The following is a 26,111-nucleotide window of genomic DNA, read 5'->3' on the forward strand; positions in this document are numbered from 1 at the left end:
TAATTCCAAGGAAAGATGGGCCCACTTGTGAGAGATCTACTGTCCCTCACAACCCATGTATTCTAGGATCCACGCAGCTCTTTTCAGGTGCTTGTTATTTTGTGGCCATGGTAACATATTTTGAAAACTTATACCACTGTTATAAGATTCACATGTAAATCTGAAATCTATCATTTGGTGAGTAACAGTACGACGGTACAAGGAAGCATGAGAAGAGTGAGGGAATCACTTTTGGAACTTGGTTAAAATTAGTACAGTCAACTTCTTCCAGCATTTAGTGTTTTTATTTGCCATTTGTTATAAAAATTGGATCTTTATTTTACACAAAAGGTACTTTAAAAACAACGAAATTTACCAAAAGCTACTGAATCTGCGGCAAAGGGATTTACCACCAAAAATGCAGATTTACACGGTAAACCTGAGGGCCAAAAACATTGAACAAAATCTTCCATTTTCTAATAATTCATTACCAGAAGCAAAAACAATTGTGCACAGATAAATATGTGAAGGTTAACAAATGCTAGCTTTCACTCTTGCACTCACCAAAGAAAATGTCTCTATTCCAGATTGGCCCATTATTTCACTGAGTGAAATATTTGAAGAATTTTAAAAAAATCTTCTTGTAAATGTTAATATTTAAACACAACATATACATGCATGAACACATCCATTCTAACTCTATATCCCTTTGTATTCTTAAAATTGCACCGTCTCTGCTAGAAATAATGTACAACATGCAGAAGGCATTCATAATTTTCTCAGCAGTAGTGTATTATACAAGTCAAATGCAAAAGTTAACTATGAAATTAAGCTCAACTGAAAGCCATCTCAATTCAGTACTTTGGCTCATTATTCTATGTTAATGCTTTAGTGCTGATGAAATTATTCATATTAAAAATTTGAAGAGCATGTAGCCTGTTACCAAAGGTATGTAGTAGATAGCTCCCTGTGGATACAGAAGTGATGGACAAGAAACAGAAAGAAACCAATTAAATAGGACTGCAGGTTTTCACTGCTCCAGCTGTTCACATCCAGCTGAAAAGAAATAATTATATCAAGGGCATTCTGCAACAGTAATTAGTTTATACTATTTCAAATATATATAATAACTTCATAATATAAACTAGAATGCAAAATAACTCCTTCCTCTCCCACCATTCTGTCTCTGTTTCCAAAAAGAAATAAACAGATTCTGATGCAATGTACAGCTACTGAAAACAAAACAGTTACATTGTCCTGCTTTGGGTAGAGATCAGCTGTAAATACTGCAGGATGGGTAAAATAAAACTACTCAGTGAGACATAATTATAGGCAATGGCTTCCTCCTAAATAAATACATGCTCAAATATCATTGCAAATCTTCTAGCATAAATATATTCTGTTAAAGTGCTGATCAAATTTAGTGCAGTAGGTGAGTGAAGAAGAAAAACAACATACCTTATGTGCATAGGATGATGCTAAGAGAATGTGAAGATGGAAAGATGAAAATAAAATTTTATTGAAAACGCAAGAAAATAATGTTAAGGCCACAGAATAATTGTTTGATTATTTTAATGGTTTTTGAACCCATCAATATTATGCAATATTTTAATTAAACATAAAATTTTAATCACAAAACACTTGAACAGAAAAAAAAATTTTTCACTATCAAACAATGTTATGCAAATACATCACTGCAGTGCACCACAGCACACCTATTGGAGCTATGCCACAGCACTGAGACACTGAGGATCTCTATTTACCCTGTTTAACATAATGTGAAGTGACATAAAATACAGTGACATACAGGGGAAAGAAATTAAGACTGGGAGTGAAGAATGAAAATATAGTATCTATGTGCCACACAGATGTACCCTGATGTAAGTTAGGAAAAGAACACTACTCCTTTACCGGAATGCTCAGAAACACTTAGGTTCTCAGATCAAGGTTGAGCATGTGATTTCTTTTAAATGTCATAACTTAGGGAATACAGCACTTCATGACTAATGAATTAAAAAACTTGCTATCCTACTATTTAATCTACAACCTCCTGCAATTTTGGAAAAAAAATCCACTAGATATATCAAAAAATAATATTATAATTTACATACATGAAGTATGTGTGTCTGTGTGTGCATGCAAATAAAAGTAACCCATGCCATTACTACCATAAGCTATGAATTTTGTTTTGAATAACCTCCACATTTATTTTTTGGAAAATGCATATGTATTCTTGAAATCAAATGCCAACGATACTCTCATAATTATAATTTAACAAACTTAATTGTCTTTATTTAAAATTCTGTTAAGTGAATATGAACACTTGTAAAATAAAGATCTGCTCCAACTGTACAGTAAAGGTGGTATTAACACCCTATTTTTTATGTGAAGTAGTAGCCTCATTGCTCCTTGCATCAGGGCTACCTTGTCTCAAAAGTGACCTAAACACTGGCATATAAGGTTTAAATTAAAAGATGTAAAACCATGGCATCAAAAACAATATAGATTGCACCAATAATTATACCCTAGTGTGTGGAAAGCAGTTAATAATATTTATTATTAATCCTGCTAGTAAATTCCTATAGAAATTTATGTAGGTGATAAGGAAAATTTAGCCAATGACTTTTGCAGTTGAACCAAAGCAGTGACGAGCCATGGAGAAGTTGGTCAGGTGAATGGTAGCAAATCTGAATTTTGTTTTGAAAATTCTTCCTATAAAAGAGGGTGAGAGTCTTTCATACAAATTCTAGCTAGTTATGTGGCCAAAAACATTTAAGCACTTTTGGCATATTCACGTCCAACACTTAATCATATACCACACTGGAATCAGTATACATGATAATTCTATTGTGAAACACTAAAATAAACATCAACTCACACTTAAAAAAAAGAAAATAACAACAAAAAACATGGATATAATTAGAATCTGTTTTCTGAAGTCCTAGAAGTTTCATCAGTTATACCTGCTTCCCTGAGAGCTGAATGTTCTGACTAAAGGCAAGTTTTGGTAAGTAATTTATTTTTACACTGTTCCTTTCCATTCAGAATAAACAATAATGTGTGAGGCAGTGTGTCTGGTGTCCTATATTCCTCATAGCTAATATTATCCAAATTTCATTTGATTTGAATAATTCCTTTCTCTGAACTTTAGTGCAGGAGTGTGTGGCAGGTGAGGGAAGCTCTATTTGCTATGCTTTAAAGACTCACTTTCATCTTTCTGGAACAAAGCAAGAGAAAACATATACCACGCACCACAATTCCATATACACAGTACTGTTTACCTATAGTGCTTTCCCGTTTTGTGTAGGTGCAGTTAATAGATTTCTTCATAGTTATATCCAAAGTGAGGAGGTGGCATCATAATGCCTAGACCCTTAGGGAAAAACACATTAAAGATGTACATTTCCCAAAAATGAGTCAGTTGATTTTATTTATTAAAAAATATGCATGATAAAAGGCCACACACAAAGCTCTTTATAAAAAGGAGCAAAATGTATTTTCCAGAGGAGTTAGATAAAGGCATGAGATGAATTTCAGTTAAATGGATCTATTTCTTTGTGGGTTTTGAGAACTCATTTTAGACACTGAATAGAGGCTGTTTTACATTATAATCACAGCTAGAGATTACGCAGATGGAGGGGGAAAAAAGTCTTTTGCTTTAACTCTTACTAAATTTCTATATTTTAAAATCAATTTAAGAACCAAATCTGTACCTCTCCCCTCTATCACAGTTTTTGTAAGTAATTAAGAATTGTACCCGTACGATTGCACAGCGACTAGGGAAGAGAGAGGTAGATGATTCGGCCACTCTCTCACAAGGAAACCCCCAAATACTTTAGGGCATTAAACACAAGGCTTTTGTGATCCAAAAGTAATTAGTTGCAGAGTACAAAAACATTTTGGAGCAGAATGTACACAAACATGAGAGTCATAAACAGCCAAAACCAAGTACACTAAGTTCATAAAGAAATGCATAAATTCTATGTATCTTACAAAAATGATCCTCACAGATTTTGAATCCAAGATTATACAATAGAAAATATTTATATGTTTTACATTTAATATAAAAATTCTTAACAAATAAAAAAAGGCCTTGATGATAGACAAGAAGAAATTTTAGGGAATACATTAATTTTCAGGATGCCCCAAGGATAATACATCTTAAATACTCAGCTCCTGTTCTAGGCAAAGGCCAGATGCAGGCATTTTCTCAGGGTCATCATTGGTGTTGAGAAAACCAGGTTAAGGAAGACTCAAGCAAGCTGGGAAAGGAAGTAAAAATTAAGCCAAAAACGAATTCTGCCAAGCACAATACACCCCATCTAAAAAATTTTAGGAACATAAATCAAAGACAGTGGTGAGTATACATCAAGACAATTCATATTGATGAGTTTATGTTCTTGGTGATAAATATCAAAACAGGAAGTCAGTTAAAACGTGTGCAAATAAGTAACGGGGACTGGGGGAAGAGGAGGAGACAATACCTACACAATCTTGAAGGCAAACACTGCAAGGAGGAATTCAGTCATTTCATAGCTCCCAGTCCACCCTCGATGTGCATTTCTTGCAACATCTCAATAAGTTAAAGAACAATTATTCACAAACTTCAGGTTAGTGTTAACAGTTTTTACCTGGTTAATTTAGGGCTAGACACTGAGTTGCTTTAATAAGACATTTAGTTATAGTTCATCATAATAGTCACCCATTCTTCATCTTTATTAACTTAGAAAATTTTACTTCTCATTTAAAGCCCTGGAGCATTATTCTATTTTTATTTTATTTTATTTTTTTGAGACAGAGTCTTGCTCTGTTACCCAGGCTGGTGTACAGTGGCACAATCTTGGCTCACTGCAACCTCCACCTCCCTGGTTCAAGCAATTCCCCTGCCTCAGCCTCCCAAGTAGCTGGGATTACAGGTGCCTGCCACCACGCCTGGCTAATTTTTTTGTATTTTTAGCAGAGATGGGGTTTCACCAGGTTGGCCAGACTGGTCTCGAACTCCTGACCTCAAGCAGTCTGCCCATCTTGGCCTCCTCCCAAAGTGCTGAGATTATAGGCATGAGCCACCACGCCTGGCCGAGCATACTTTTAAAAATGATTTTGAAACATGGGTCTCTTTTCTTTAAGTCAACATTTGTCTAAGCACGTCTGTAAACGTTCTGTTACAGGGAGAGGAAGAGTATTGAGCAAGTTCTCCTCAACAATCAGACAGCTCCGTTTTAGGGACTGACATCCTTCCAGTTCAGGAGGAAGTGTTTCCAGGTAATTACCAATGAGCTCCAGATGAGTAAGGTTTGACAGCTCACCCACGTGAGGGGACAAATTCATCAAGCTATTTTTCCCCAAAAGTAAACATTGCAGCTTTTTGCACTGAAACAGCCCATCTGGTAGCATCTCAATCTGGAAAGGGAAGAAAAAGAAATTGGTAAAATAGGTTTTTGGTGGTTTTTGATAAGACATTTACCTTTTTCCCAAAAACACATTTCTGGAGGTTTATAAGTGATGCAGACTACAATGATGATAAATTTGAAGTAGATGAAAAGATAGAGGGAAAATAAAGACAGGAGTACAGCGAGGAGTGAGGACTGTGGCTACCTTGGACACCTACATCCTTGCTGTATATGGGTGAACAACGAGTTTGGTTTTAAACACCCTAACAAGCAATTCTTAAAGAAAATGTAGTTATACACACATGGTCGTTAAGATAAAAAACAAACCAGAAAGAAGAATAATAATTACTCTTGAGTCCTGGATCAGAAATAAATCACCCTCAAGAGTCTTCATAAAACGTTTACTGTGTAATGTAATGAATAATACCCTTAAAAACATCCTAAGATCCTGAGAGCAGACTGAAAACTTTATTCTCTTTTTTAAAAAAGCCTACAGAAGGCCGGGCGCGGTGGCTCAAGCCTGTAGTCCCAGCACTTTGGGAGGCCAAGACGGGCGGATCACGAGGTCAGGAGATCGAGACCATCCTGGCTAACAGGGTGAAACCTCCTCTCTACTACAAAATACAAAAAACTAGCCGGGCGAGGTGGCCGCGCCTGTAGTCCCAGCTACTTGGGAGGCTGAGCCAGGAGAATGGCGGGAACCCGGGAGGCGGAGCTTGCAGTGAGCCGAGATCGCGCCACTGCACTCCAGCCTGGAGCCTGGGTGACACAGCAAGACTCTGTCTCAAAAAAAAAAAAAAAAAAAAAAAAAAGCCTACAGAAGCAGAAGCAAAAAAACATTATATATACATGCACATTTCATTCCCCTCTACATACCCATACACCTGAATATTTACTCTTGTTCCTTCCCTCTGGCATGGTTTCAATTAAATAATTTATAATACAGAGATAATTTTAAATATAATACAGATTATGCAAATTAGGTTAACTCCTAAAGCTGCTCACGTTGACTGCTCCCCTATATGGTAGATAGGTTGTATGTCAATTTCTAAGGGAGCCACAGTACATACAAGAAATAGGGTTTATTCAGGAAAGACCTCCAGAGAAGAAGTTGAGCACATACACAATCCCTTCAACCCATCACTTCACTGAGGGGTAAGTGTGGCCTCAGCACAGATAGACTGCACATACCACCGTCCCCCCACCCCCATGATACTTTACATACTGGCTGGGGACAGGGGCCACCTACAAAACTATGAAATAATGTAAGTTCCTTGGTTCAAAAACTGGCTTTGTTAGAAACAGGGATAAAAAGGACACTCAGGGGCTTGGCCTATATCCTCTGATGGGCTAATGCAGACCTGATGGGAGACAAGTTTCTAGGGCCATCCAGAACTGTCTCTCCTCAAAAGGATAAATAGCTTTTATATAAGCTAAAAAATGACCAAATTCCATAAAAAAATGTTAATGATGTTGTAAACTCCATTCTCCTACATCACCCCTCCCTCTAACACACATTCAGTGCTGTATATCCTTAAAAATAAATCTAATGATTGTCACTGCTAAGAACAACATTCCATATAGATCATCATTGTACACTAAAATATTAGATATAAACAAAGGGAAAAATATCTACCCTTTACTTTCATTTCCTTCCCAAGAGCAATGCAAACCCGACATATGCAGACTTATATTGAGAGATGAGGCAGAGATGAGAAGAAATGCAACCTCTTTCTAAGGCAACCCCTTCTGCACAGAGACACCTGCAGCTCAGAAGTAGGGTCAGTGATGTCCAAGTGGAGAAAAAATCAGTCCTTTGCAGTGTGATTAAGAGTGCTTGTTGGTGCCTATGAAATGACTCAGGCAAACTGGCTAAAAAAGAAATTAGGCTTGGCTCATTTATATTCAGTGAGCACGTGCTGACTGCCTTCTGATGTGCCAGGTTCCCAGCTAGCTGCTGGGATAAAGTACTGAGTTAGAAAGACTGCCTTTGAAAACTAGCCTAATAATGCAGGTCACCATTGACATCTCAGCCTCAGCATTGTTGACATTCTGGGTGGAAAAATTCTTGCTGTGGGGCTGTCCTGTGCAGTGTAGGATGTTTAGCAGCATCCTCAGCCTCCACCCACCAGTTGCCAGTGCCACTCCCCTTCCCAGTTGTGACAACCAAAAATGTTTCCAGACAAATGTCTCTTGGGAGGCAAAATCATTCCCAGTTGAGAAGCACTAGTCTCACGGAAGAGAGAAACATTAAACAATTACACCATTGTCTGTAATGAGTGGTATGAAGAAAAGTACCCTAACCTGAACTGCATTAGGGAGTTCCATATTTCCCTTCTTCAGTCAGCTTCAGATTCCCAGCAAGAACCTCCTTTAACTGGACTGATTTCCTACTGGGTGAATACCCTGAAGCCATTACCCTCACTCTCTTGTCTGGCTACCAGCACTACCACATTCCCACCAGTCTCCTTTCAAATCTCTACATCTGTGATTTCAGTGGACTTCTCAGGCTCCAGTCGAGGAAAGGGATTTCCCAAGGCAGTGGGAGTGAGCCTCAGGGCCAGCCCCTTAGTATTGCTGCTGTGAAAGTGAGTCAAGAGCTGCACTGGCGAAACTCCTCCTATGTGTGAGGGTCCATCTCCAGGGCTTTCTCTCCAGCTCCCTGCCCAACTAAGGCACAGGATCTTACCTCACCTACTCTCATTCAATTTTTCTAAACGAGCCTGGAGAGTTTTGTTAAAGACTCAAGACTTTCCTTCAACTCAGCAATTGTATCCTGAAAAAAATCTACTTATAGTTTTAAAAATAGTTTGCCTTGAAGCTTACAAGAATTCCAATTTTGCCTGGGTCAACAAATTTTATAAAAAATGTTAGAAAACAATTACTTAAAACTAATTTATTTAGCATGTCCTTTCTTAGACTGTATGACACATAAGCCAGAGAGCAAAATATTACCTTAGTGGATCACTGATTTCTTCTAAAAAACCAATGAGAAAGCTTACAGACTATTATGGGGATGACATACTTCAACAATAAAATGATTTTATGGAATAAACTATAATATATAATACACACATACATAAACTACATAATAAACTACAAAATAGATGACAACAACAAAAACTAATGGCTATGTAATCTCTCTACATCCTAGAATTCTCTGACAAGCAAATGTCTTCAGCAAAATGAATTGAAGTCCCCGAGAACAGGATGGTTTTCTTTTACATCTATGGCTGACATTGTAAATTAAATACCCCCGCTTTTTCCCAGAGGCTGGGATCTTACTTTAGAATCCTTCTCAATACCAGATTTCCTTTTTTTTTTTTCTGGCCAATGACACATGCTATCTTGGGAAATGCTTACCAAACCCTAAAGTCCAATCATTTCAAGAAACACAGCTGAATATTTCTAAGTAGTGATGCCAAAAACAACAAAACTCAGTGTCACACAGATGATCTTCAGAAGGAATTAAGTCTTCAAACTCATATAAGAAAGAAAAAAAAAAAAGCACAAATGTGGAAGTGAGAAGACTTATCTGTAAATTGGACTGGTCTAAGATTTCAGCAAACCTAGTGCAAAGCCTTGTGCTTCTCTCCATTACAATCAATGCCAACATAATCCAATTACTCTTTGGCACTGTGATAGGGATGGATCTTGGCCTCCATTTCTCCCACCTTCCATGCCCACCCGCATATACCACTGTTCCCCATGTAGAATCATTTGGATTGATCCAACGAGACACAGAAGAACAGTAGAGTAGAAATCAGAATGTTTGGGTTCCATCCTAGCCCCCTTGCCAGGAAACTTCAGACCTCAGGTGAACTGCTCTGAGCATCAGTAAAATAAGGAAAGTGGACTAGAGTAAGGGCTAGCAAAGTTTTTCTCCAAAGGACCAGAAGAATAAGTATTTTAGGCTTTCTGGGCCAAGAGGCAAAACTGAAAATAGTATGTAGGTCCTTATATAATGGAAAAAAAATTCCATACATTTTTAAGTGATAAAATTCAAAACATAACGATTGAATATCATTTTGTTGCAATACAGGCCCCCTAATAAGAATGGAATCTATTTGTGAAAATTGAAATTTGAATTTCATATAATTTTCATGTGTCACAAAATATTCTTTTGATTTTCTTCCCCCAACCATCTAAAAATGTAAAAATCAATCCTAGCCTGGGCTGTATAAAAACAGGCAGTGGGTAGACTTGACCCCCAGGCTGCAGTCTGCGGACTCAGTGTTCCTTTCAGGTATGAGAGTCTTTGTCTCTTGTTTTAAATCTGTATTCCTAATTCTAAATCATAACTGATTCAACCTTTCCATGGGGTTTTGTTTCTTGGCTGTCCTCTCACAAGCCTTTCATATGCTACAATCAGAGCCTCCTTTGAAGGTACCAGTTCAGGCTAACTAGCACTTTCAAGCTCAAGTCTCACCCTAGTCACTATCCAATGAATCAAACATGAATTTGATGGCAGATTTCCAGGCACTCTCCATTCTGACCCACCTTACTAAATGGTCTCATCTCTTTGTACATCTGGGCACGCTTATTTCAGTCCTCTGTGGATGACCTCTATTTTTGAACACTTCCCTAATCCAGTGTTCTAGGGTATGCTTCACAGAACACAAGAGTCACTCTATAAAAAAAGTGGCTTGCTCAAACACATTTGGCAAATATTGCATACCATCTCTTGTTGGAGAAGCACAACGCATATTCATATGTTAAAGGCTCTCCCGCTCAGTGAATATCTGCCACCCAGAGACTGCCGAATACCTTCCCATGTTGAGGTAATTCCCTACCTTATGAGTCTTGGTGGGTAGCAGAGCTCACTTCCTACTAGAGACACTACTACCACTAGATTCTTGTGTTCTCAGCTCTCTTACAGCCACAATGTGGGCATTCATTAGCTGTGCCAATCAGCTGCTCAGACTCGGACTTTGAATTGGGGCTAACATCACAAAGAAGTCGAAGCCACGAAGAATCTATTCTGTGGGAGGCCCAGGGTCACAAGAGCAGCAACATCAAGTTGTCAGGAACAGAACCAGTGCTCTGAGCTGGTAAGGTCCTCGGCAGTGTATCCTCCCCATTGTGCTTTTCCACTATGATTCTGGCTACAGTCCTCACTGCTGTTTTACTTTGTGCCTGTTTTCCAAGCTTGGTTTTGCAGTCTTTTCAGTGGTAATATGAGATACCTAATATCCTTTCAACTAATGTCTTTTCTGCTTAAGAAGTAGTATTTGTTGCCTCCACCTATAAACCTGATACACTGCCCAAGTCTTGAGATCAGACGTTTAAAATGCATCCTATAGGAATCTTTATCAACTGCCATTCCACATGGATTAATTGGCTTGAATTTCTGAGTATATGCATATCTAACTATGTATGCAGCCAGTGTGATATTTTCTTTTTTTCCTTTTTTGAGATGGAGTCTTGCTCTGTCGCCCAGGCTAGAGTGCAGTGGTGCGATCTCGGCTCACTGCAACTTCTGCCTCCCGGGTTCAAGCGATTCTTCTGCCTCAGCCTCCTGAGCAGCTGGGACTACAGGCACGTGCCACCATGTTCAGCTAATTTTTTTATTTTTAATAGAGATGGAGTTTCACCATATTGGCCAGGCTGGTCTCGAACTCCTGACCTCATGGTTCAATATTTTGGTCCAACTCAGAATCATGAGACTCTCAAGGTTGGAAATAATCTTGAAATTAGTTAAATCCCCACATGAAACATGAATTCCTGATGCCCTTTAACAACCCTCCTGCTGAGTATCTGGCAGTCCCTGTCTGGAGAGTTTTATTAATAAGAAAATGACTTTTCCCTCCTCAAATGTTCATTCAATCTTTGGATGCTATATGGGAAAGATGAGAAATCTTCCCCTGCTGGCCCTAGTTCTCTCCACTTGCCCTAAGTTCTAACACTGTAGTTATTCCCAGCAAGTTTTACTCTCCATGTAAATTTTTCAAATATCTGAAGACCAATATTGTGGACAATTCTCCCCTCCCACCTGTACTTCCCATCATGAGGCTGAAGTATTCCATCAGAGTTTTCATCTTCCTGGTGGCTGTCCTCTGATGAGTTTTAGTTTATTTATATCGTTGTTACATAGTCTCTGCACAGTGCTTCTTTGACTCTAAGTTCACCAAAGATGTCATGTTCATCATTTTGGCTCCAAAGATGCTCAGCAACTACTTTTTCTCAGATTTCTGGGACAACCCACTCAAAAAGATACCATTCCATTTTGGTTATAAAGTATTTTCAGCATAAGGCTTTTCTTGTGGTACAAAGTATCCTTTCTTATTCAAGAAAGCATGTGTCTGATATTCACACTTATTCTTTCAGATATGGTCCAGGATTCCATTCCATTAACTTGGTGTCAAAAGTACTAAGGGTCTTAAGGTTTCTTTATTACATTAACTCGGTGAAAACATTCACCTGCTCATACATTTAAATAATGCATGGCCAGCTAACAACTGAATAAGCTGCGACTTTCAAAAATCCATTTTTAAAAGTGATTTGACTGTCTGTAACTGCTTAGTGGAACCAATTAAATTAAATTATTATTTTTAATTTAAATAATTAAAAATATTATTTATATTTTTATTACAAATTTAACAATGAAAAAAATGTGAGCAAAATATTAATATTAATCAGCTGCCTAATTAAATGGCACTGATACACTTCTAGACCTGTGATTTGCAGAATGCATCACTAGGCCAGCATCATCAGCTCTACCTGGGGACGTTTTAGAAATGCAGACTCTTGGGTCCTACATCCGGCCTACTGAATTGGAAACCCTGGGAGCGGGGCTCAGGAATCTGTGTTTCAGCAAGCTCTTTGGGGAATTCTGATGCACACTGTTAATCTAGGTCAATCCTAATGTAGTTTTAAAATCTCACAAACTTTTAAGATCTGAAGACGTCTCATTTGTCTAACAATGGACTCGCTCATTTTATATATGAATAAAGTCACAGAGTTCTAAAAATCAGCATGAATTTTGCTCTCACCCCCCCAATTTTCTGGTATTTCTCTAACACTCATGGTTTTCAAAAATAATGTATAATTAATATGTTTATTAGCCAACACGATGCTCGTAACTATATTTACCATGACGTATGAACTACAAAAAGTCTAAAAGATAATAGATTTTCTTTTTCTTTTCTTTTTTTTGAGACAGAGTCTCGCTCTGTCACCAGGCTTGAGTGCAGTGGCGGAATCTCGGCTCACTGCAACCTCCGCCTCCCGGGTTCAAGCGATTCTCCTGCCTCAGACTCCTGAGTAGCTGGGACTTCAGGCGCCCACCACCACGCCCAGCTAATTTTTGGATAATATATTTTGAAGTGTGGTGGAATACCCATTTTCAAGTAGAGGAATGTCAGTTTCATCCTTTGGTAGATTTGATTTCTGACCAGGTTTTCCCTCTTTCTTCCAAAATGGACATTAGCCTCACTCTCTTACCTTTAGACTACCATGAATTTTTCCTTTTTCCTCCTCCTCCATATCTTAACCTAGGAAACTACTCATTTATTTTGTTTTTTCATGTTTTGGTAAAGTTAAGTTTTCCTTAACTTGGCTTTACTATTGCAAATTATGGTTCATTCTAAAGTATGGATCCTGGAAAAAGCTTCTAAGAAGCCGTAGTGTTGCATTATGGAGGCAGGCCTTTCATTTTGAATCATCTTTCTAGACATGCATGCAGATTTCAAATCTTTTTCACCACATCACAGAAAGGATTTATGAATAATTCATAATTCCAGCATTTTAAAATAAGAAGTTATTTTATTATGACAGATTTGGAAAGCAGAAAAGTTTTACCAAACTCCTTAATACCTAAAACCTTCATAAAACAAAAAGTAAGCTCTACCATAACGAATTAAATAGTTTAAAATACTTTGTGATGTTTATGTAGAAAATTGGGGGGGAAAAAAAACACAAAGAGAAAAACATTTGCTGAGCAACTATTATGTGCCCGGAATTGTGCCAACTGCTTATATGTTTTTTCATAAAATCTCCATGACGACTTGTAAGTTAGATTAAAAATGGATGCTCAGTGTTTTGGTAATTTATACAAGATCAGATTGGGCTTGGCTTGAGAACACATAGCATGATTTGAAGTGTGTTTGCTTGCCCTATGTGACACACTACAAGTGCGGCAGATACTGAACAAAAGAAGGAATGGATTTACTTACATTGTTGTTGGTCACAGCAAAGTACTGCAAATTACTCAGATACTGGATTTCTTCTGGAATGAAGGTCAAGTGGTTATAGCTTAGATCCAAATAATGTAGTTTGGTGCATAGGAAAAGCTGCAAGGGCAGATTCTCAATATTATTATGGTCCAAAGAGAGCTGCTCGAGGTTAGATAATGCCCCAATCTGTGCAGGAATATAAGCAATGTTATTGTGCCATAACTTTAAGCAGGAAAGATTCTGAAGATGCTGAAAGCTAATGATCTCTTCTACAGTTTTAAGGTTGTTTTCCCTTAGGTCTAACTCATGCAAATTATTCAGGCTGAAAATGGAGTGTGGAATGCGTTCCAGGTCACAGCTGATCAGTTCTAGGCTTTTCAGATTGACCATCTTTTTCAAGTTGTTCAACACAACCAGTTTGCTTCCCTCGTTATCAAGGGACAGTTTCTGCAGTGAAGGCAGGAGGTCTGTAACAACCTGTGGGATCCGGGAGAGGCTGCTCTTCAAGTAGAGGGTCCTCAGATTTTTTAAGTCCTGAAAGCCCTCCAACTGCATAGTACTCAACTGTTCAGGGAGAACACAGCCTGAAAGATAAAGTTCCTTGAGATTCTTGAGGTGAAATACCCAGCGTGGAATTTTTCCCATTTCAGTAAATTTCAGGCGGAGGATTTTTAAATTCTCCTCTAGAAAGGCCAGCGCAGGATGGTCTACGACCAGAGATGAATGGTACACACGAAGCTCCTTGAGGTTGACCAGCTGTGAGACTGCAGAGGGCAGCTTCACCTCTGGGATAAGCTCCAGGCTTAGCACTTCCATTTCAGTTAACTCAAAGACATTGTCTGGAAGACCATTGAGCATAAAAAGATGCAGCTCTATCTTGTCCTGGGCATTTTTCACAAGCTTACTTTTCAGTTTCTCAACTGTCCATTCATTATTGAGGTTGATCTGTTTCAGTTTGTTCTCACTGACCTCTGACAGGAATATGGAGAAGCGTTTGGAATAAAGAGGATCATACTGATCAGCCAGATGAAGGATGAAGGCAAAGTCATTCTTGACATCAGGGATGTCACTGTAGTTGCTTTTTTCTCTTAACGCCTCAAAGGAATATTGCTTCAGGGAACTCCTCAGCATCCACCACAGGCTGTAGGAAGAGGTCAGACCATAAAGTATAACCAAAATGACATAAAATGAAGCCAGGACCTTAAAGATTTCTGCCAAGGAATAGACACACTGGTAGCGCTTGTATCCTGTAAAAGCCTGCACATCAACTGAACAGTCGATTTCAAGAGTGATGTAGGTTAAAAAATATGGAACATAAGTTATGATGAGCACAAACAAAATGACTTTGACTATTATCTGTTTCAGATATACTCTATAAATGATGTCCTTCTGCTCCACGTGCATGCGGAATCTTCTCACTTTTTCAAAGATGGCTTTGGCCTGTTCACCCTCCTTCTTGTCCAGGACACTGGAAGTTGGGCTTTCTATGCCAGCTGACTCCAAACCTGGCTGTGGGTAGGGCAATGACTGTTTGCTAGAATCTATGTCAGCTGAACACCCTGAGGACGAAAGCAAAATCTTGGACTTGGAGAGTTTCAGAGGCCTCACTGACTGCTCGGCCACTGTTTCTGACAGGGCGCGGGTGGTCCATGGAGAATCGAAGCATTTGTGAAGGATGGCCACAAAATGCTCGAGCCTGGAACTGGTACTGGGGTAGTGAAGCCAAAAGTTGCTACAGGCTGCAAAGATGAGCGTGTGCAAGAGCACCAAGTAGGGAAAAAACTTTGCAAACCAATGGAGCTGTTTCTCGTAACAGACGGCATCGATGTAGGAGTACTGCTGTCGGTGGAGGTCATTCTGGATTCGGAGGGGGAGTGGAAGCGGTGTCCCAGGATTAGAGGATGTGTTCATGCTGGCTTTCAGGATGTCCCAAGGCACGGCACAGTGATTGTCAAATTCCACTTTGCATGGAAGACAGCACAGAACCCTGCTCTGCGTCAGCTGGAGAGCTCCGGCCAGCACGGCCACCAGCAGCATGATCAGTGTGATGTAATACCAGAAGACATCCCACCATGGTTTTAAGATGTGATAAGATGACTGGGCATCTGCTAAGCATTTTAGCTCAGTTAGTGTAATCATGACTTTCCCTTGTAGGAGGACAGAAACTGGAAGAGGAAAATAAACACTACTGAAGCAAGTACTCAAATAAGCATTTCACTTTAATGCTCTTACACACATGCCCTCCTTCCCAAGTAGGATTTAGCTCCGGGGTCAAACCTAAAAGGGAGAGCTGATCAAGGGGCACGTAAGTCTTCTGGTTTCATTTGAAACGATAGGCCATCCAACTTTGAGCCATAGTCTCTTAGATGGAGGACCGTTCAGTGATAGTGACTAGAAAGAAATGTAGGGGGAGCTCTTGAGGTAATTATCTCATTACGTCTTGGCTCTCAACTCCAGGCTAGGCTACTAAAAACCAGGAGTCAATCTGTCTTCAACTGACATTTGAAAAACTTGCTCCTACGCTCCTTCCTCTACCCCCTCTCTCTTTCTCTCTTTCTTTCTTTCTTTCTTTTTTTGACAGGGTCTCACAGGCCTTAGACTCTTGCCCTCAAGTGATCCTCCCTGCTTGGCCTCTGAAAGTGCTGGGATTACAACTATGAGCCACCATAGCCAGCCACCTAATTTCCAGTGGTCACATTGTACCTTCCAAAACGTCTGAGTAAGCTCCTTTCCACACCTTCTCCCATGTCTGAAGCATCACTTATAGCCCGAGAGTTGTTTTAGTCACCACAAGGAGCCTCTTTTAAGCAAGCTCTGCTTTGTAAAATTACCCCTTAGGCTTAGAGGGGTCTACAATTCTATGCCCAAAACAACCTGTCACTGAATGTATTATCTCCTTTCCACACAAGCTTTCACTTTGTAATTTAAGTACATGAGTATTAAAAAACTTTGAGTATTTAAAACTTGGGAAGTATTTAAAAGTTATGGCTTAAAAAAGAATAAGGAAGAAAAGCTCTGCTAGAATACTCAATCACGGGAACTCCCTCTCATGTTTAATGTTGTGATGGCAAAGTACTAAAAAGATAAACGAATAAGGTATATTCCATTATTAAATTATTTTTGTCTTCAGGAAAACAAGATTATCTTGTATTTTCATACTGAAAAGTATTAAGACAACATTCCTGAGAATTTCTATGTTGAGTCTTACATACATCAATTGTTTCAAAAATTGCTAATCAGTAAAATCCAGATCATCTATAAGATAGCACAGAGTAAGGTAAAAGGAAATATGTGGGTCTTAGAAAATATCTGCTAAGAAAAAGAAGAAAAATAGTAATGGTAGCATGGTCCTCCCTTGCTGGTAGTCCAGCTCTAACCTATTTCCAAGGGCTTCTCCTGGATTTTCTTGAGTCTGGAGTCTTATCATCTATTCTGGGCCTGAGTTTCTCTCTAGACACCCTAGTATTAGTAGCATCCCCAAGGAAGACTTTTTTTTTTTTTTTTGACATGGACTCTAGTGGCACAATCTCAGCTCACTGAAACCTCTGCCTCCCAGGTCCAAGCAATTCTCCTGCCTCAGCCTCCTGAGCAGCTGGGACTACAGGTGCATGCCACCATGTCCGGCTAATTTTTGTGTCTTTTTAGTAGAGATGGGCTTTCACCATGTTGGCCAGGCTGGTCTTGAACTCCTGACCTTGTGATCTGCCCGCCTGGGCCTCCCAAAGAGCTGAGATTACAGGCTTGAGCCACCGTGCCCAGCCAGGAAGACTTTTTTACTCTCATTTGCCCTCTTTCTGCGATCTGGTATCCTGCCTTGAACCTTAGAGTCCCATTACAGAGTCCCTGCTCCCTGTTAATAAGTCTCATCCTCAGCATATTCCTGACCATCTGACCCTGAACCCTACAGCTTCATGCTCTTGTACATGTTAGGGCATTCTACAATTTCTGAGTTTAATTGCTGGACTGGAGCACTACTTTCTGCTTGTGTCCTCTCTGGGCATCACATTATATTATATGGATTCACCTTCCTCCTAGGACTTACAGGTGGATTATATAACTCTTCAGGGCTTCTCTCCTTCACTCCAGCAAAGTGGGTCTATTTCTAACTCTCAACTCTTCTCATTCTGCCTCACCTCTCTGCCTTACATAATTGTGTGTTGAGGTAAGACAGAAACTAAAATGAGAGGCATACATGAGGCAAAGAGAAAGAGACACTGCTGGATGAAAGAAAGAACATGTGAAAAATACTTTAGGATTTTAGTTGACATGTATGCATACTTTCAGCTAGTCATGTGATAGTTGTTATGTTGAAATATTGATTATAAATTCTGGCTATATTAATAGGTGAACCCAGATAAAGGAGCTGCAGTTCTCCTGTACCTGCCTGGTGAGATCACAATACTGAAACCCAATGCTCAGTTACAGGTTAAAGATAAAATGGGCAAAAAACCAACCAGGAGCTATTGTTTCCAAACCATTTCCTACAGAGGAATACAGGCAATTGATGAAATTCAGCTGAGATAATAGATGACTAGGTGAGCCTGAGAATTTATCTTTACATTTTTGCGCAACAACCTCACAGGTGAAAGAATAGTGGATTTGTTCCCAAGGTAGAACAAATCCCAAGGTAGAACAAATGTGGAAGCTTTAGAAAATTACATTTTGATTCAATCTGTGGTGGAAAGTCATCGAACTGGCTGCTCTGTGAAATAGTTCAGCTCTATGTCCTGAGCAGAATCTTGATAAATAAAATGACCATCCATCAGGGAAGTTGCAAAAGAATTTCTTGTAATGGATAAAAAGAGTGAAGCAGATAATTTCAAACTGTTCTTTCAGCTCTAAATTCAAGTTTCATTTGTCCTCTCAAAGGTCCTGAGAATTAAATTCATTTAAGATATGCAACTGAAATTGTAGAAGAATGAAAACAACAGTAGCTCCAACAATGATAAGGATATTTGACAGAGAGTGAATATTTAGTCAATAAAAATACAAGTCAACATTGACCAAAATAATGTATTTTAAATATTTATACTTACTATAATGAAAAAAATTAAATAAATCAATATGCTTCAGTCAGGAGGTCTACACCTTTTGAAGTTTCTTAGACACACCATCTCTGTGTTTGTCTTCATTCTATGAGAAAACATAAATATCTTAAAATAGCTATAGTCATTCAAACAAACAAACTGGAGATACTGTCTCCAGAAACCCTCTCTGTCATAAGACATGATATGGCAAATAGATTTTCATACTCCTGGCCTCAAGCAATCCTTCTACCTTGGCCTCTCAAATGCTGGGATTACAGGTGTGAGCCACTGTGCCTGGCTTAGATTTTCACAGGTCAGTTTACTTTTCACACTGGGGCACATTCTGGCAAAGTTGTATCTACAGGGCCCCACTCACATTCATTAAACCATACTCACTCCCTGAACTTCTTTTCAATTACAGGGAAGTTCCTTCAGAAATTTAAACACAACATATTTTAAAATTCTGTATCTACAACACTTAGATGAACACTTAGCTTTTCTAAGTAGTCGACATATGTTAATTTCTCTCACTCATTTCTCATACACAGTTGTTCTTATTTGCATTTTTCAGATGGCTTGTCACACCAAGTGATTTCTGTACCCATATTTGAAACCAAACATCTATCCAAATAAGTTTCAGTGCTCCTAAAATTTAGCCTACCAATATCATTAGAAAAAGTGACAAGTTAATACACTTTTCCAGATACAGCTCAGAAATATGGCTGAAATTACTGGAAATTATGTTATTATTAAACATACTTAGGCTTTATATTTGTTTAATTTAGAGGTTAACAAACCCATTTGTAACATTTATAGTTCAATAATTTGTGATAGCTAAATTACATATATATTGATAATTTGAACTGTGAGAAAAATTGTAAAATGCTAGAATTTGTTGTTAATTGAATGTAAAAATTATGTATTTTAGTGCCTATGAAACCTCAAAAAAAAGTTTCTAGGGAAGTTTTATATTATACAATCTGTTTTAAAAAGTACTTCAAATACTCCTAAGAGTACTGACCCCAAATTTTATTTAAGATACTTTTAGCAATAATCTTGTAAGCTTGTCATTTCAAATATCAAAAAGCTGGGCATGTCCGAAACTTACTTTGGGTTTACCAAGTCATGTGCAAAGCCTATTTTACAATTAGTCAGCATCCAGCATCAAATTGTTTTGAAGGTTAGAAAGCACAGTTAGTATGTATAAGAACCTAGCTGTATACTAATTCATAATTACATGGCACCACTGGAGTAAGAATTTCTCATTCACAATTCACAAGACTTTATAAAAGTCTTACAACATATATCACATGACTGCATTTATGTGCACTGAGCATGATAAAGACATCTGATGTGTGAAACATTTTACATATTCTTTCACAGCAGCTGCATTTGTAACATGCCAGAAAAGAATTTATTGCATAATTCAAAAATGCTACTCAGCCATGATTCTTCTTACACAATACAGTTCTCTTTAAATATCAGAAATACACTTTCTACTTTATTAATAATTTAACATCTGTTTTTCTACCTTCAAAGCATGTCTCATTTACATTAGTTTGTTTTATACTTAAAACAAGCCACTGAAATAAATAGTATTACTCTTTATGTTTATATGCATAGAAATTAAGGCAGGCTCAAAGAATTTACCTTGCCCAAGGTGACAAAACCTGCAAGAAATAAAGTCGCAACTGGAACCTAGGTCCTCAGACTCAAATCTCAACCTTATGCACACCAGACGACATGATCTCAGTCAATCCAATTAACAGTCTTAGGTCTCTCAAAAGCTGAAGAAAAAGCTAATTATCGCTCTTTCCCAACTCACCCAATATCTGCATTATAACTGGGTTCTATTATAATCTTTTGAATAAGGATGTAAATCTAGTTTTCTGTGATGTCTTCCATTACATACAATCTACTTTCTCAGCTAAACATTTTCCTACTAAATATTTTCTACTGAACTAAAACTTAATATTTAAATATACAGCATCTGGATTTAAGTATATATAAAACATCTCAGCATTCCTATACATAAAATGATGCTAATTTTCCTATGAAGTGCTTAACTAGAGAGTTTAAGCATAGCTATCCTTTGTCATTATGCCATTTAATACTGTCTGTCCAGGAAATTGTTTCCAGACCATATTTTAGTAAACAATGGTGACTCAATCCAAATAAGATCTCTATTTCTAATATACAAACACACTAAATCATTCCAAAGAAATGTTAAGAGTAATGGATTTTACAGTTCTAATCCCATTCTTTCAGCTTTTAAACCTCATTAAGAAGTCATAAAAGCTTTTTCAAAACACATGAATTCACTTGACAATCTTACTCCAAAGTCTCTAAGACTGTAAAATCAACATTCAAGTTAGGCATCTGTACTTCCCAGTAGTCCTTATTTTACTTTGAAAGCATTTCTAAAATAACAAGTGAAAAAAAATAAACAAATGATGATTAGATGGTATTTAGTGTCATTATATACTGAGAACTGGAGGCTACTTCAAAGATCTGTCTCTGACCCCAGGCAGGGATTATAGCCGAACAATTCCAAAAAGTGGTTCTCTACATTACTCTCATTGAACACTGATTTAAAAATCACCTTAGAGCCCTTCAAAATGTTTAGTGCTACTTCCCATTAAGATGTTTTTTGGGACTAACATATATCTAACTGAAATTTAAATTCACCTTTTGTTGAGTTCTCTCTCCAGGAAACAATGCATCAGTATCTCTGATTAATTTGCCCCCTTTCTTTATGCTAAGTAACTCATTTAACCACTCTTGAGAGATTTCATGACACGCATTAAACATTTTCAAGTACCTAAATGATCACCAGCAGTAACATTTGATATACCGGTTTCCTTATGTCCCTTTCCAGTTCTTTCAGATCTTGTTAGTACAGTGATTTTCAAATAACAAACACGCTTCCCAAACTCAGTTGTAGTTTTGAGACCTAGAAAGATTTTTCTAATAGTGGTTCTCTAATATTAATGGACATAAAAATCACAGGAGCTTATTAAAACATGACATGATGAGTCCATCCCTCAGAGTGGCCAATTCATAAGGTAGGAAGTAGGTCTCAAGAACTACATTGCTAACAAATTCCTAGTTCATGTTGATGCTGCTGGTCTAAGGACCACTTTTCAAGAATCACAAATCTAAGACAGTGATTCTCAATCTCAGCTTCACCTTAGAATCTCTTGGGGCACTTTTAAAAGAAACCTAAACCCAGGCCTTACTCCCACAAAGCAAGTCAATTGGTCTAGGAGAGGCCAGATTTTTTTTTCCCCAAATCTCCCCAGGAGGAGAAAGCTTACAAGATAGACAATAAAGTTATCTGAGAAAAGCGCCTATCTTTTAAGTCTTCTTGGAAGTTGCACTAGATATCTAGGATGCTCTCTCCACTCTGCAGACTACAAAGTAACAGATACCATCTCCACATGAACCCTTCAGAGTCTCAGAAATGTGAAGCGGTAGAACAGTGAATCACTGAGCTATGGAATATGCAGGATGGATTGTGGGAGGAGGGATTAGAAACAAAGGGAGTGGCTGAAAGGCTATTTCAATTATGTGGGTGAGAAATAATAAGGGTAAAGTTTAGAATATGTTCAAAAAGAAAGCCAAGAATAAAATAGTCAAGGGAAATTAAAATTCAGTACCACCTATGGCAACATCAGATAAAGAGGGCCACGCAGAGGCAGGAGTCAAGTGGATTCAGATTTTGATCCTATGATATTATAGTATCTTACACAGTTTCTAGCACATGGGGCACAGTAAATATTTATATAACAATTAAATGTACAAAATGAAAAAGATCCCACAACCATTCAAACTTTTAGGGTGTATTCAGGGTGATAGAGCCTTTCCCAGGGAGTGGCAAGAACTCAGCAGCAATAGAGATGGGAGGGTTTTTGCTAACTGTTCTGCATATTCCAAGCCTTAATGGCTTAAGAAAAGGTTTTATTTCTTGAGATTCTGTGGGAGGTTCTTTCATTTCATAGTGTTGGCTGGCACACCTTCCAGATGGTTGGAAGGTACAAAATGTCCTCATTCCTTAGGCTGGTAGCTGGTGCTAACTGCTGGCTGGTAACTCCTTCATGTGAGACTCCATGTGGCTCTTTGAGTGTCCTCACATAGCATGGTGGGTGGGTTCTAAGACAATACATTCCAAGCACAAAAGTAAAAGCTATAGCTCTTGTAAGGCATAGGCTTGAAGCTACACACTGACACATCCACCAAAATCTACTGGCCAAAGGAGTCACAAGTCCAGTCCAGATTCAAGGGGAAGAGAAGTGGACTCTACCTTTTAATAGGAGGAGTGGCAAGGAGTCTCCAGTTATGCTTAATCCACCACAGTCTATTCTCTGGCCACACAAATGATTTACATTCCTCTTATATGCAAAGCACACTAACACTTTCTCAAGACCCACCCCCACCAAAACTTCATCCCACTATGGCATCAAATTCAGGCTTAAAGTCCAGGATCTTGTCATCTAACTCAGTTCCAGAAAGCTGTGGGACAAGACCCTTGAAATTATTAGAAGCCCTTCCATTTAGCTGAGAGGTTCTATGAGGCACTGCCTTCAATCTTTTTGAAGTTTTAATAAAGGGTCTTACAGCTACGCCTTTACTTTTATTTTCACCTTGAGACCAAGTTTTACTGGCAGTAATGTTCTGGATCTGATCTTTGGATCTGAGGCCATTTCTTTCTTTGAGTATCTTTCGCTGGGTAGAAGAGCTGGGGATGAGAAACAGTTGGATTTACAATCTGAGAAAATTTAGGATTGGAAATACTTCCTCTAAAGTCTGCTTAAAATCAAAATAGTTTCTTCTTTAATTGGTCTCTTTCTTGAAATATTTTGATCATAGTATCAAAAAAAAAAAAAAAAGGAGTTAAAAAAGGAGTTAAAGGGGTCACTCAGAGCTTCAGAGCTTCTGATATTTTGCTGGAAAATCTCCTAAGCTAGATCCACAAGTTCATTAGGTTCATTTTCCATGTTCCATGTTACTGCAGGTGATGGTCTTGCTGACTTTTTTCTCAATATAAAGCAAGGGTACCATTTGACATCCTCCAACAGCAACAGTTCTAACTGCCCTTCAGGCCTTCACTGACACCTGGTCTCAAAGACAAAATGACAGATTTTTTGTTACGGCAGCATCTCACTTCTAGGTACCAATTTTTTTTTTGATTCTTTATTCTGTGTAACAAGTCAAAACTTAGTGGGTAAATTAACAATTCATAATTTCTCATGATTCTATGGGATGATGTGGCAGTTCACATGGTGTCGGCTGGAACGCTAGAATACTTAGAAGGCCCAAAGTGCCTCCGTCACAACACTGGTGCTTCTCCTGATTGCTGGCTGGGAGCCCAGCTTAGGCTGTCGACCAGAGGCCTTGCCAGTCCTCTATATGGCTAATTAGGCTTCCTCACAGCAAGAGACTAAGATCTAAGAAGGAATGTTTCAAGCACACAAAAGCAGACGCTACAAGTCTCTTAAGGCCCAGCCTTGGAAATTATTCCACACCATTTCTGCCACATTCTATTGATCAAAAAACCTACCACAGCCAGCCAGATTCCAAGGGTGGGGAAATCAACTCCACCTCTTGATGGGTGAGTTGCTAAGCCTTAGCAGCCATGTTTAGCCCACTGTAGGAAGTCATGACCATTTAAGTGGTAGTCAGTGCCACAGAAATGAATTATTTGAGAGAAAGAATTTAGTGAGTGAAGGACAGAATTGCTGTCCCCTCTATAAAATAGGTAAGGAAGGTTTATTAGATAAGGAACAGTGAAAAAGGATACAGAAGCAGGGTCAGTGAGGTAAAGGAGAAGCACAGTATTTCTGGAACACAAAAATCAGAATTCAAGGAAAGAAGCTGACATCATCATAAAATAATACAGAGAACCAAAGGAGAAGAGAGACACACAACTGCCATTCCAGAGCTTCTGACCCAAAGCTGTAGTAAGATAATGGGTCTGGGAAATAATCTGATGAATACTCTAAACATTAGGAAAATTACCCTAGTCATCAGAAGCCCTCAGAGAAAGTTACTGAATAAATGAAATAAAATAAATAATTATAAATAGTAAGTAATAAATTAAATTAAAAAGTTACTGAGTGAATTAAAACTGTGGGAAAAATTATAGAAATCCTAATGACATCCGAGTTGTTCTTTTATTTTATTATTATTTTTTTTGATGGAGTCTCGCTCTGCCACCCAGGCTGGAGTGTAGGGTGTGATCTTGGCTCACTGCAACCTCCCCCTCCCGGGTTCATGCCATTCTCCTGCCTCAGCTTCCCACATAGCTGGGACTACAGGCGCCCACCACTACGCCCAGCTAATTTTTTGTATTTTTAGTAGAGATGGGGTTTCACCGTGTTAACCAGGATGGTCTCTATCTCCTGACCTCATGATCCACCCACCTTGGCCTCCCAAAGTGCTGGGATTATAGGCGTGAGTCACTGTGCCCGGCCGACATTTGAGTTGTTCTAAACTTTAAGGAATATTGCTTCACTTATTTCTGGCAGTTATAGAATACATCATATATTTAATGTAGATAACATTTTTCTCTTTAGGAAAAGATCTCCCAATTCTTTGAAGTTTTTAGTAAGCTACCATATTTTCTAAAATCTACTTAAAATAAAAGAAGTTGCAGCCATATTCTTGTAATATGAACACAAGCATAAGCCATGAGTTGCTGGATAATTCTTACAGAGAAGGCAACCTCAAATCCTTCTCCATCACCTTTTGCTGTTTATAAGACTATTTTCCTGACCACACTCCACACCACAGTAAGCAAGTCATACTATGTAGAACAAAACCCACTGCCTATGTAATCCCTTCTGAATCACACTCTCACCTTTCAAATGACAGGCAGACAGCAGAGACCAAGTGGACAAAATAATCTCAAAGTTGAAGGATGGCCTTTCTGAATGAACAAAGCCTCCAAGAAATATGGGATTATATAAAAAGACTGAATCTATGGCTGATTGGTTTACCTGAAAGAGATGGGGAGAATGGAACCAACCTGGAAAACATATTTCAGGATATCATCCATGAAAACTTCCCAAATCTAGCTAGAGAGGCCAACATTCAAATTCAGGAAGTACAGAGAACCCCAGTAAGATACTTCACAAGAAGATGATCCCCAAGACACACAATCGACAGATTCTCCAAGGTTGAAGTGAAAGGCAAAATGTTAAAGGCAGCTAGAGAGAAAGGTCAGGTCACCTACAATGAAAAGCCCTTCAGACTAATAGCAAACTTTTCAGCTGAAACCCTACCAGCCAGAAGAGATTAGAAGTCAATATTCAACATTCTTAACAGAAATTTTAACCCATAATTTCATATCTGGCCAAACGAAGCTTCATAAGCATAGGAGCACCCAGATTCACAAAGCAAGTTCTTAGAGACCTTAAAGAGACTTAGACTCCCGATAAAAAATAGTAGGAGACTTTAACACCCCACTGACAATATTAGGTCACTGAGACACAAAATTAACAAAGATATTCAGGACCTAAACTAACACTGAATCAAATGGA

The 26,111-nt window shown here is 38.4% G+C and overlaps 1 protein-coding gene across 2 annotated transcripts in view; it reads right to left on the reverse strand.

The window, feature by feature from the left end:
- Positions 1-265: 265 nt before the first annotated feature.
- Positions 266-26,111, reverse strand: part of LRRC8B (leucine rich repeat containing 8 VRAC subunit B) — a 79,056-nt gene continuing 53,210 nt past the window's right edge. For both annotated transcript variants that reach the window (XM_023207980.2, XM_023207972.2), the window contains exons 4-6: positions 18,580-18,676; positions 13,544-15,708; positions 266-5,379 (exon numbers count right to left, since the gene is read on the reverse strand). In XM_023207980.2, the coding sequence (XP_023063748.1) occupies positions 5,107-5,379; positions 13,544-15,682 (2,412 nt within the window). In that variant the 5' untranslated portion in view covers positions 15,683-15,708; positions 18,580-18,676 and the 3' untranslated portion in view covers positions 266-5,106. The remainder of the gene's footprint in view (positions 5,380-13,543; positions 15,709-18,579; positions 18,677-26,111) is intronic.

This window comes from Piliocolobus tephrosceles, chromosome 1, assembly GCF_002776525.5.
Source record: "Piliocolobus tephrosceles isolate RC106 chromosome 1, ASM277652v3, whole genome shotgun sequence".
Lineage (NCBI taxonomy): Eukaryota > Metazoa > Chordata > Mammalia > Primates > Cercopithecidae > Piliocolobus > Piliocolobus tephrosceles.